At 48.4% G+C, this 12,177-nt stretch overlaps 1 protein-coding gene across 13 annotated transcripts in view; it reads right to left on the bottom strand.

Annotated features, from left to right (window-relative positions):
* The window catches only part of FHAD1 (forkhead associated phosphopeptide binding domain 1), a 160,279-nt gene that overhangs the window by 103,011 nt on the left and 45,091 nt on the right, over positions 1 to 12,177 (bottom strand). For all 13 annotated transcript variants that reach the window (XM_032300467.1, XM_032300474.1, XM_032300468.1 and 10 more), the window contains exons 4-5: positions 7,351 to 7,615; positions 371 to 477 (exon numbers count right to left, since the gene is read on the bottom strand). In XM_032300467.1, the coding sequence (XP_032156358.1) occupies positions 371 to 477; positions 7,351 to 7,615 (372 nt within the window). The remainder of the gene's footprint in view (positions 1 to 370; positions 478 to 7,350; positions 7,616 to 12,177) is intronic.

Here is a 12,177-nt window from a genome sequence, read left to right as displayed (position 1 = left end):
TGGAATCCCAATTCTGCCCCTTGTACTATGCAACCTTCGGCAAATTACTTAACCTCTCTGAGCTCCAGTTTCCTCATTGTTAAGTGAGGGTGATTAAAAAAATCTATTTTGAAGACAGCAAAGATTAAATGAATGAATGAATGTCAAGTACACAGGACGCAGCCTAGCTCCCAGTAGGTGCTTAATAAACAGTGGTTGCGGAGGTTGTAATTTAGAAGAAAACATTTGGTTGAATGTTCTGGGAATAAGACGTGGTTTCCTGGAAGCAGGATAAGGGCACTTCTGGGTCACAGAAGGGAACAGGTATGGGGAGTTCCTCTGCAGTGCGATTGCTGCTGCAGCTCCGCCCCTCCCCAGGCCCCTCCCTCACCTTTTCCTGCTGGGCCAGGTCCTGCTCCATATAAATCTCCGCGCTGGGAACCCCAGGAATCCCCTCGGCCACTGACTGTTCTGACGGTTTCCTGGCATTGGTCCACACTAAGGCGTGAGATCAGCAGAGAGCACAAAAGACATCATGAGTTTCACCGAGGCCTGAAGAATACGTTCACATTAGCCTTCCTGTTTGTTTCTCCCCAGAGACTGACATTTTATGTAATTTAAAAATGACAAACTGCTGTGTGTGAGCTCACTGAAAAGCAGTGAAAGCATCACAGAAGGACTAGAAAGAGAAAGGGCCACCTCATTCCCTCCTCCTGCACTAACTGTGCTGTCACCCACCGTGCTGTGTTTCTTTCCAGACCTTTTTCCTGTGCCACAGAAGAGCTGGTGACTTCGGGCAGGTCATTTAATCTCTTTTAACCTGAGTTTCCTCACATACCATTCAGGGGTATGAAGAGTCTCTATCATAAAGGGCTACTGGGAGAAGTGAGTGAAATGTGAGGTGGAGCCGGGGTCGGCAAACTACAGCCCTGGCTGGGGCTGAATCCAGCCCAGCGCCTGTGACGGAAGGGGCAGTTTCCTGGAACGCGGCCACATTACTCATGTATGTCATCTACGGCTGCTTTTGTGCCACAAACACAGAGCTGAGTAGCTGCAACACAGGCTGTATGGCCCACAAAGTCTTATTTATATCTGGTTCTGTGATATTGGGATTTATAACAAGAAATAGATACAGCTGGGCCTCCATATGTGTGGGCTCCACATTTGTGGAGTCAACCAACTGTGGATTAGAAAAAAAATATATATATATATATTCTAAATATATATATGTATTTTCTACATATATATATATATTCTAAATATATATATGTATTTTCTACATATATATATTTTCCATACACACACGTGCACACACACACACAAACACACACACATATATATTTAGAGAAAGAGAGACAGACAGACAGAGAAGGTCTTGCTCTGTCACCCAGGCTAGGGTGCAGTAGCACGATCATGGGTCACTGCGACCTCGACCTTCTGGGCTCGACTGATCCTCCCACCTCAGGCTCCCAAGTAGCTGGGACTACAGGTGCATGCTACCATGTTTGGCTAATTTAATTTTTTGTAGAGATGGGATTTTGCTATGTTATCCAGGCTGTCTCAAACCTCTAAGCTTAAGTGAGCCTCCTGTCTCAGCCTCCCACAGCGCTGCGATTACAGGTGGGAGCCACCATACCCGGCCAAAAATATATTTTTTAAACCCAATAAAAAATAACAATACAACAATAAAAATTCAGCATAACAACTAGAGACATGGCATTCATATCGTATTATGTAAGTGAGGGCTCTGAGGCACCGGGATGTCAAGAACTTGGCCAAGGTCCCGCAGCTGGTAAGTGTGGAGTGAAGATCTGAACCCAGGTTTGTCTGACTCAGAGCCTGTACTCTCAACCCTTATGCAGTCAATGTATTGACCTTCATCATACAGTGTTAAATTTTAAAAAGTAGGATACCAGTGTTAGGGTCAAACAATCCCACTATTATTCCATTATTGACAGTATATATAAATCAGGATGAGATCTTTAAAAATCACCTCATGCCGGGCGCGGTGGCTCACGCCTGTAATCCCAGCACTTTGGGAGGCCGAGGCGGGTGGATCACGAGGTCAAGAGATCGAGACCATCCTGGTCAACATGGTGAAACCCCGTCTCTACTAAAAATACAAAACATTAGCTGGGCATGGTGGCACGTGCCTGTAATGTAATCCCAGCTACTCAGGAGGCTGAGGCAGGAGAATTGCCTGAACCCAGGAGGTGGAGGTTGCGGTGAGCCGAGATTGGGCCATTGCACTCCAGCCTGGGTAACAAGAGTGAAACTCCGTCTCAAAAAAAAAATAAATAAATAAATAAAAAATAAAAAAAAATAAAAAAAATAAAAATCACCTCATGCATTTCTGCTCTCTATTCTAATTCTTTCTCCCTCACCTGTATGAGCTTTGCCATTAAGATTTGGCCTTGGAGCTGTGGCCTCACTGCCTGCTGGAGAAGGGCGAGCACCACCAAGACAGGGGGCCTTGACCAGGGCAAGTCTGTCCCCTCTGGGGACATTTCGTATGTCTGGGGACAATTTCGAGTATCACAGCTTGAGTGGGGGGAGAACTGCTAGAAGCATCTTGTGGGTAGAAGCCAGGAATGTTGCTAAACACTCAGCAATGCACAGGCTGGGCCAGGCCTGGTGGTTCACACCTGTAATCCCAGCACTTTGGGAGGCTGAGGCGGGCTGGTCACTTGAGGACAGGAGTTCAAGACCGGCCTGGCCAACATGGCAAAAATCCATCTCTACTAAAAATACAAAAATTTGCCAGGCATGGTGGTGGGCACCTGAATTCCAGCTACTTGGGAGGCTGAGGCAGAAGAATTGCTAGAACCTGGGAGATAGAGGTTGCAGTGAGCCAAGAGTACGCCGCTGCACTCCAGCCTGGGCGACAGAGCGAGCCTCTGTCTCAAAAACAATGCTCCGGACAGCCCCATGACAAACGATTACCTGGCCCCACATGTCAGCAAGCCAAGACTGAGAAACCCTGACCCAGAACAATTAAGTTCCTTGCTTTGTGTTTCCACGTAGAATTTTTCAAAGCTAAAGCAAGGCAATGGTCTAGAAACAAAACAATTTTGTTTGAAGAGTCCAGCTCTGTTAAGAGAGGAAAGGGTTTCCCCAGATTCCTCAAAAATGGGTGCCTTCAATGAAGAGCCAACCTGGAGGACTGGAGCTGGGAGTTTTCTCCTAAGCCTGGAGCAGAGAGGCCCGGGTCTCACACAAGGGAACTCCTCACTACAGGAAGGTGAAAGCCCCTCTCCAAATCAGGGGAATGTGGTGGAAGTTTGGGAGTGGACATCACGGTGCCTTCTCAACCCAGGTGGTACCCCAGTGGGAGGCTGTAGTGGTGGAGCCCAGGGAGATCTGGGGGCCTCAAAGCCATAGACAGGACAGTTCGTGGCTTATTCACTTCCCAAGTTCAACATGGCCCTAGAGAAACGGGGGAGACATCCACTCGTCAACGACCGAGTGAAAAAAGAAACAGCACCCATGTCCACCAGTGGAAGAATGGATAAAGAGAATCTGTGATACGGGTTCATGGAATGTGACTGAACGGTAACAAGGAGCAACGTGTAAGACATACAGCCAAATGGATGAATCTCAGAAATATGCTGAGTGAAAAAAGCCTCACATGAAAAACACACACCACATGATTCCACTTATTTGAGAATCTAGAACAGGAATCTGTAATCCATGGCGGAAAAAGAATTTGGAAGAGTGGTTACCTCTGGGGTTAGGGGTTGGGAAGTGACTTGGAAGCGACCTGAGGGAGCTTCCTGGGGTGATGGTGATGTTCTTGAGAGGGGTTTGGGTTACATAGGTGTATACCATTGTCAAAATGCAGTGAGTGTTCACTCAAGATCTGTGCGTTTCATTGAGTGGCAGCCAGTTTCCAAGATGGCCCTGGTCCCTGTATTCATGGCTCTATAGTCTTCTCCAATGCTGGATTAAGCTTGCATTAATATGCTCAAGTGGCCACAACAAAATACCACAGACTGGGGGGCTTAATAACAGAAATTAATTTTCCTTTATTAAATTTTTAATTCTTTCTTTTTAAAATAGAGATGGGGTTTTGCTATGTTTCCCCAGCTGGTCTTGAACTCCTGGCCTCAAGGGATATTCCTGCCTCAGCCTCTCAAACTGCTGGGATTACAGGGGTGAGCCACTACACCTGGCTGAAATTGATTTTCTCAAGTTTTAGAGGTTGCAAGACCAAGGTGTTAGCCGGGTGGTTTCTCCTGAGGCCTCTCCTTGGCCTGCAGATGGCTGCCTTCTCACTATGTCCTCACATGGTGTTTCCTCTGGTGTTGCTTGTGTCCTAATCGCCTTTTCTCGCAAGGACAACAGATTGGATTAGGCCCCACCTAACGACCTCATTTTACCTTAGTTACCTCTTTAAAGGCATTCTCAGCGGGGCACATTGACTCATGCCTGCAATCCCAGCACTTTGGGAGGCTGAGGCGGGTAGGTCACTTGAGGTTAGGAGTTCGAGACCAGCCTGCCCAACATGGAGAAACCCCATCTCTACTAAAAATACAAAAATTAGCCAGGCGTGACGGTGGGTGCCTGTAATCCCAGCTACTCGGGAGGCTAAGGCAGGAGAATCACTTGAACCTGGGAGGCGGAGGCTGCCGTGAGCCGGGACTGTTCCACTGCACTCCAGCCTGGGTGACAGAGTGAGAATTGGTTTCAAAATGAAAGAAAGACAGAAAGAGAGACAGAAAGAGAGATGAGGAGGGAAGGGAAGAGGACGGGAAGGAAGAGGAGAGGAGGGGAGGGCAGGGGAGAGGAGGGAAGAGAAGGGAAGGGGAGGGGAGGGGAGAGGAGGGGAGAGGAGGGAAGAGAAGGGGAGGGGAGGGGAGGGGAGGGGAGAGGAGGGAAGAGAAGGGGAGGGGAGGGGAAGGGAGGGGAGGGGAGGGAAAAAGAAAGGCAGAAGAAAGGCGGGCATTCTCTAAATACAGTTAGGTTCTGTGGTACTGGGGATTAGGGCTTCAACATAGACATTTTGAGAGGGCACAATTCAGCCATAACAGAGCTTCTATGTAACCAAGGCTACTGCAGAAATGATGGATTTGACTCCTCAGGCTGGATCTTAAGAGACATTTTGGCTGCTGCTTTTCTCTCTAGGACCGCTCTTTTGGAGGAAGCTGGTGGCCATTTTATGAGGAGACTCAAGCAGCCTAGGAGAGGTGGCAGTGGTGACGAACTGAGACTTCCTGCTCTCAGCTAGTGAGGAACTGAGGCCTCCTCCCACACGCATGTGCATCAACTTCCCAGGAGATGTGTCCCCAACCCCAGGCAGGCCTTCAGAGGACCACAGCTCTGGTCGAAAGCTTAATGCAAACCTCCTGAGAGTCCCTGAGCCACAGCCATCCTGCCAAGCTCCACCCAAATGCCTGACCCACAGAAATGGCATAAGATAAGGCACAGGGTTTCTGTTTGTTTAGCCTGCTACATTTTAGGGTAGTTGGTTATAAATTGGTAACTAGTACACACTGTATGTTAATTTTACACAAAAAGACAAAAACTGTTGAACTCTAGTTGATGCTATACCTGCTAAATGTTTAGGAGGAAGTCTACAGCTGTAGGTAACTTATTTTAAAATGTATTCAAAATTAAGGTGGATTAATGAATTAACAGAATGTTTGATAGACAGACAGATATATATAATAAGAGTATAGCAAAATGGGTCAGGTGCGGTTGGCTGATGCCTGTAATCCCAGCACTTTGGGAGATCCAGATGGGTGGGTCAGTTGAGGTCAGGAGTTTGAGACCAACCTGGCCAACATGACAAAACCTCATCTCTACTAAAAATACACAAATTAGCCAGGCATGATGGTACGTGCCTGTAATCGCAGCTATTTGAGAGGCTGACGCAAGAAAATCACTTGAACCCAGGAGATGGAGATGGTGCCACTGCACTCCAGCCTGGGCAACACAGCAAGGCTCTGTCTCAGAAAAGAAAAAAGAGTATAGTACGGTAGATTTAGGTGGGGTGGGGGCACTGTGACATTCTTTTTACCTTGCTGTATGTTTAAAAACTGTTCGTACTGGCCGGGCACGGTGGCTCACGCCTGTAATCCCAGCACTTTGGGAGGCCGAGGCGGGTGGATCACGTGGTCAAGAGATCAAGACCATCCTGGTCAACATGGTGAAACCCCGTCTCTACTAAAACTACAAAAAATTAGCTGGGCATGGTGGCACGTGCCTGTAATCCCAGCTACTCAGGAGGCCGAGGCAGGAGAATTGCCTGAACCCAGGAGGCGGAGGTTGCGGTGAGCCGAGATCGCGCCATTGCACTCCAGCCTGGGTAACGTGAGTGAAACTCCATCTCAAAAAAAAAAAAAAAAAAAAAAAACTGTTCGTACTAAAATGTGGGTGGGAAATGGCTGAGGCCACTTTCACTGCAGGTGGTAGGTGTGCGGCGGCGCATTTGATGATGACGACGACGTGCACTGTGGAGACGCAGTGCATTTGCTCTTCCGTTTGCATATGTCACAATAATAACTATTATTTTAGTGACTGAGGAAGCTGACTAGGTGAACGGTCTTGAGCAAGACCGGGGGAAGATGTGGAAGCCGCTGAGGGATACTTGGGGACTCAGAGGGGTCTGGAGCTGGGACAAAGAGGACAGAGAATGGACCTTGGTGCCAGAGGCCATGGGGGAGCTCTGGGAACCGTGCCTGGGACTAAACTGACCAGCTCTTCTGCCAGTGAGGTTGCTGAGGCCAAGAGGACAGTGACAGATGAGAAGTTTCCTTCCCAAGTACCATGAGGCTTTCAAGGGGGTCAGTGGGGAAGGAAGGAAACCCTGAAGGCGGTGTGTGTTCCAAAGTGACCAGGCTGTGACCGGGCCGTCACTGAGCTCACCAGCCTTAAATGCGACTGAAAAACAAGAGATTAGCTGGGACTGAATATATTTCCTCCGGGGAATCTTTTCCTTGATAGGCTTCAGTCTCCCCTCACCTGTGACATGGTGACAAAATATTTGAAAACCTCCTGGGGCTGTTGGGGGCAAAGGGGTTTACAATCACTAATATACTTGCACGTCTGAGTCAAAGTGTGATGCAGATCCCGGGACACACTCACGTGTACACAGGCACAGAGGTGCGCACCCACTGCAGGCGTACTGGTGTGTGTGTACTGACACAGCATGGAGGCTGGAGGGACCAGAGAGTCAACAGGTAGACCCTGGGGATAAGGATTACGGCTGATTTTTAACGGTTTCTTACTTTCTGCTTCTCCTGAATTTATTGTTATTTTTTACCATTGAACATGTTCTACTTTTAGAATCAAAAAGTAAGGCAAAACCAAGACCCATCCATATGGCTGTGAATCCACCCCCAAGCCACCAAGGGCAGCCCTGATGCTTACCTTGCTTGATGATGGAGGGCTTGCGGGCACCATCCACCACGAATGAGAACATCTCCTCTCTGGCGCTCACAGGCCGCCGGTGGGAGGCTGGGGGGACCGTGGTGGGTCTGGGGAAGCCCTGGGACCAGCTCCTTTGCACTGGTGCTGGCTGGATGCCCTGGTGGAAGGGGATATGTGGCGGGGTGCCCTGGTTCGGCCGCTGTGTGGCATGAGGTGGGTGTGGCCCTGGCCATGGTACTGGGCCCCTCATCCATGGGTAGGAGACCTGCAGGGGCAGACAAGGGTCAGGGGAGGTTATGACCACCTGGGAGGGTCTCCATTCCTTTGTCCCAGCCACGGAATTGCTGCCTGAGGTCTTGGTTTATGAGTCATTTCCGGTCAGACATGGAGGTGCATACCTGTAATCCCAATACTTTGGGAGGCCAAAGTGGGAGGTTAGCTAGTTTAAGCTCAGGAGTTTGAGGCCAGCCTGGGCAACATGGCAAAACCCTGCCTCAACAAAAAATACGAAAAATTAGCTGGGCCTTGTGGCCTGCATCTGTAGTCCCAGCTACTCGAGAGCCTGAGGTGGGAGGCTCACCTGAGCCCAGGAAGTTGAGGCTGCAGTGAGCAGTGATAGCACCACTGCACTCCATCCTGGGTGACAGAATGAGAACCTGTCCCAAAACCAAACAAACAAAAAAACAATGAGTCACTTCCTCCAGGAAGTCTTCCTGGACTCTCTTCAAGTTTGGGATGGGGGTCCTTGCCTGGGCCACACAGCGCATATCAACACCACCATTTAGTGAGTGCATCCTTTACCCAGGCACCCTGCTGAAAGAGTCACCTGCGTTAACTCATTTAATACATTCAACACTCTGTGATGTCAACACTCAGAGGACACAGGCTGGGCAAGGCCAAGTGACCCCCAACAACACAGATGTGGTATTGAGCCTCTGAGCCAGGAGAATGCCCCTCTAAGGGATTAGGGACTTTGCATCTATCTTTCTTACCGCTGTATCCACAGCCCCTAGAATAAATGGATTGGCTCATACCTAGTAGGTCCTCAAATGTTGGTCAAAATAACAGAACAAGGCAGTCACTGAGATTCCAGCCCAGCTCCCTGGGACTCCACAGCCTTTTCTCTTTCTGTCCACACTGTGGGTCTGTCTATCCCTCAAAATTCAGAGCTCTGGGGTTGCAGGGATGCTGATTGTCTAATTCGCCTTTGCTTTTCCACACCAGTACACCCGACTCTGGCAGAAGCCCTGGGGAAGATGTTGCAACTACTTTCAGCGGAGAGCACGTCAAAATCCACCTAACGGTGGGCCAGCAAACCTGGAGTGGTGCTGACGCCTGGCTTTTGCTTTAGTGGTGGTTTCTCCACGGTGCCTAGTGGTTGAATGATGCCATTGATGAGCAATACCACTTATTGCACCAAGCTATTGATTCCTCACCATGACCCTTTGTGTGAGGGTTCTCCTTATTCCTGTGTTAGAAGTGAGGCTTGGAGAGGTTAAGGAATTTACCCGGTGCAGGAAGTGGTGGACAGAGAACTGCGATCAAGATCGGACGGCCTCTTCCTCCTCTCTCTCTTTCTCTCTCCCCCCTCCTCTGTCTCCCAATTCTTTCGGCAGAAATAACACTTTCCAGGTAAGAGCTAAATTCAAAGAGTTTGTTTCCTAGGCAGGGTCTCATCCCTATTTTCCCAGGGCTCAGGGTTCTCCTTCTGTAGCCCAGAGAGAATAGGAGCTCAGACACACGCAACGAGGAACAGGACAGAATGCTTCCAAAATCAGAGCTCCGGCGGACAGCACTTCCTAGAACTTCAGCTGGGTTTTATTCAAGAGGAGGCCCCTCCATTCACTCAGGATTCTAATCTCCAAGCTGCAGTGTGTCTACAGCTGCTCAGGGATTCCATGCATTTCCCCACAAGGCTCTTTCTTGGAGTCAGTGAGGAGTGTTCTGGGAAATAATGGCATCAAACTCCGATCAGCTGGTGATACATGGTTTGGCTGTGTTCTTGCCCAAATCCCATCTTGAACTGTAGTTCCAACAATCCCCTTAGGAGGGCTTGGGAGGGACCTGGTGGGAGGTAAATGAATCATGGGTGTAGTTACCTCCATTCTGTTCTTGTGATAGTGAGTGACTTCTCATGAGATCTGATGGTTTTATAAGAGGCTTTCCCCATCCCCTCACTCTGCACTTCTCCTTGCTGCTGGCATGTAAGGAAGCACATGTTTGCTTCCCTTCTGCCATCATTGTAAGTTTCCTGAGGCCTCCCGAGCCCTGGGGAACTGTAAGCCAATTAAACATCTTTCCTTTATAAATTGCACAGTTTCCGGTATGTCCTTATAGCCGTGTGAGAACGGACTAATACATCTGGAGATACCCGGCCAGGCATTCATAATGACACCAGCCCACCTGAAATCTGTATTCAAGAGTGGGTCTGGGGAGAGTTCTAGAACTCTGTTATCTTATGTATAGTTTCCCATTTCTCTCCACTGTCAACATCTCAGCCTCTCCACCTACCCTCTCTTCCATTCTTTGGTTTCAGAAGCTGAGGCACTGTGCTTCTGTCCAGGGCTGACTTCGCCATCCATCCTGTGCCTCCCCATCCTCAGGGCTGTCTTGCTTCACTCATTCCCATTACCCTTTCCTGCGGGTTTAGTAAGTATTCACTGAGTGACTGGGCTGAAGGTGACAGCAGGTAAACTCCAATGCAATTTACCCCAGCCTTCTAGAACACAAATGTTGAGATTATTGGTTGTGGTGGATGAATCCACTTTCATGCTGGGACATTCGGTGGGCCAGGCTCTAAGGTAAGGGTGCCTCATGCCAACTAACTGCACAGGTGCTAAGGGGAGTGGCTGTGTCTCATGCCTCAAGGGCAACAGTTCTGCAGTGGCCAGGCCAGAACCCCTCAGCATCTTTTGGAGACTGTGGGTAATCTCCCTCCTTCTCTCAGCTCATTGTTGTGGGTGTGGCTAAGCAACAAACCACATTCACTGGCCATAGTGATTGGCCAGGGGTGGGGCATGTGATCCAATCAGAGCCAAGGAGACTAGACTGGACACCAGGATCTCTAGCCATGGAGACCTAGGGACTTGAGAATGTAGGCAGCACCAAGGAGTGCAGCCCAGACGTTGAGAGAGGGAAGCTGAGTTTCTTTTCTCCTTTTTTTTCAAAACAAGGTCTCACTCTGTCATCCAGGCTGGAGTGCAGTGGCATGATCACAGCTCACTGCGGCCGAACCTTCAGGGCTTAGGTGATCCTCCTGCCTCAGCCTTCCAAATACCTTGGACTACGGGTGCAGGCCACAAGGCCCAGCTAATTTTTGTATTTTTTGTAGAGATGGGATTTCACCATGTTGCACAGACCAGTCACAAACTCCTGGGCTGAAGTGATCCTCCTGCCTTAGCCTCCCAAAGTGCTAGGATTACACACATGAGCCCTGACACACAGCCTGTTTTTGTTTTTTAACTGTAAAAAAACACATAACAAAATTCTCGACCTTAACCATTTTAGGCGTACAGTTTAGTATTTTTAAGTATATTGTAACTGCTGTGAAACAGATCTCCAGAACTTTTTCATCTTGCAAAAGTGAAAATTTACTCTCATGAAATAACTCTCCCTTCCTGTCTCCTCAGAGCCCCTGGTAACCACCATTCCCTTTCTATTTCTATGAATTTAGGTACTCTTTGTCCCTCATATAGCTGGATTCATACAACATTTGTCCTTTTGTGACTCATTTATTTCACGTAGCAAAATGTCCTTAGGATTCATCCATGTTGTAGCATGTGTCAGAATGTCCTTCCTTTTCATGGCTGAATAATATTCCATTGTATGGACAGACCACGTTCTGCATCCATTCATCTGTCCATGGACACTTGGGCTGCGTCCACCTCCTGAATACTGTGCATAATAAACAAATAGAGAAGCTGCTTTTGAGCCCTGCTCGTGTTGCACCGTGCACTAACTGCTCAGTACCGCGAGGATGGTTAGAGCTGCTTTTGGCATTTGCAGCCCCCACAGTGCTAATGAGAAGGTCTCTAAAGGGGCCGGCGCATGACGTGTAAATGCAGCAAAGACTGCAGTCAGCTCTTTCGGTTAAAAAAAGTTTTACTATGTTTGTTTTTAAATATTTATTTGTTTGTTTGTTTAGTTTTTGAGACAGAGTTTCTCTCTTGTTGCCCAGGCTGCAGTGCAATGGCGTGATCTCGGCTCACTGTAACCTCTCCCTCCCGGGTTCAAGCGATTCTCCTGCCTTAGCCTCCCAAGTAGCTGGGATTACAGGCATGCGCCACCACAACCGGCTAATTTTTTTTTTTTTTTTTCAGTAGAGATAGGATTTCACCATGTTGGCCAGGCTGGTCTTCAACTCCTAACTTCAGGTGGTCTGCCTGCCTCGGCCTCCCAAAGTGCTGGGATTACAGGCGTGAGCCACCGTGCCCGGCCTTGTTCATTTGTTTTTTAAAAGTGTGTTGATTTAAGGTGGCTTTAGTTGGAAGGTTAACATTGGTCTTCTCTAGTTAACAGGCCTACTCTATCATAAGCAAGGTCAAGGTTTTCTCAGAAATTGCTGCTGGTAACTACAAGGAAACAGTGAGGGGGAAAACAGACATAAGAAAAAGTCTCCTGAAAAACTCGCTCCTGGCTGAGCTCACGTTAGAATGTACACAGAGCTTGGGGTCAAGGTGTTATCAACAAGTCTGGTTTAGAAACATTAGTTTAAAAACACTTGCTAGTGCCTTCTTTCTTTCATTCTGTCTCTTTCGTCCTTCCTTTCTTTTCTTCCCTTTTCCTTCCTTCCTTCCTTCCTTCCTTCCTTCCTTCCTTCCTTCCTTC

Source organism: Sapajus apella, unplaced genomic scaffold, assembly GCF_009761245.1.
Source record: "Sapajus apella isolate SASKATOON/1434 unplaced genomic scaffold, GSC_monkey_1.0 scaffold43, whole genome shotgun sequence".
NCBI lineage: Eukaryota > Metazoa > Chordata > Mammalia > Primates > Cebidae > Sapajus > Sapajus apella.
The sequence above is the reverse complement of the archived record's forward strand: the minus strand, read 5'-3'. Positions and strand labels throughout refer to the sequence as shown.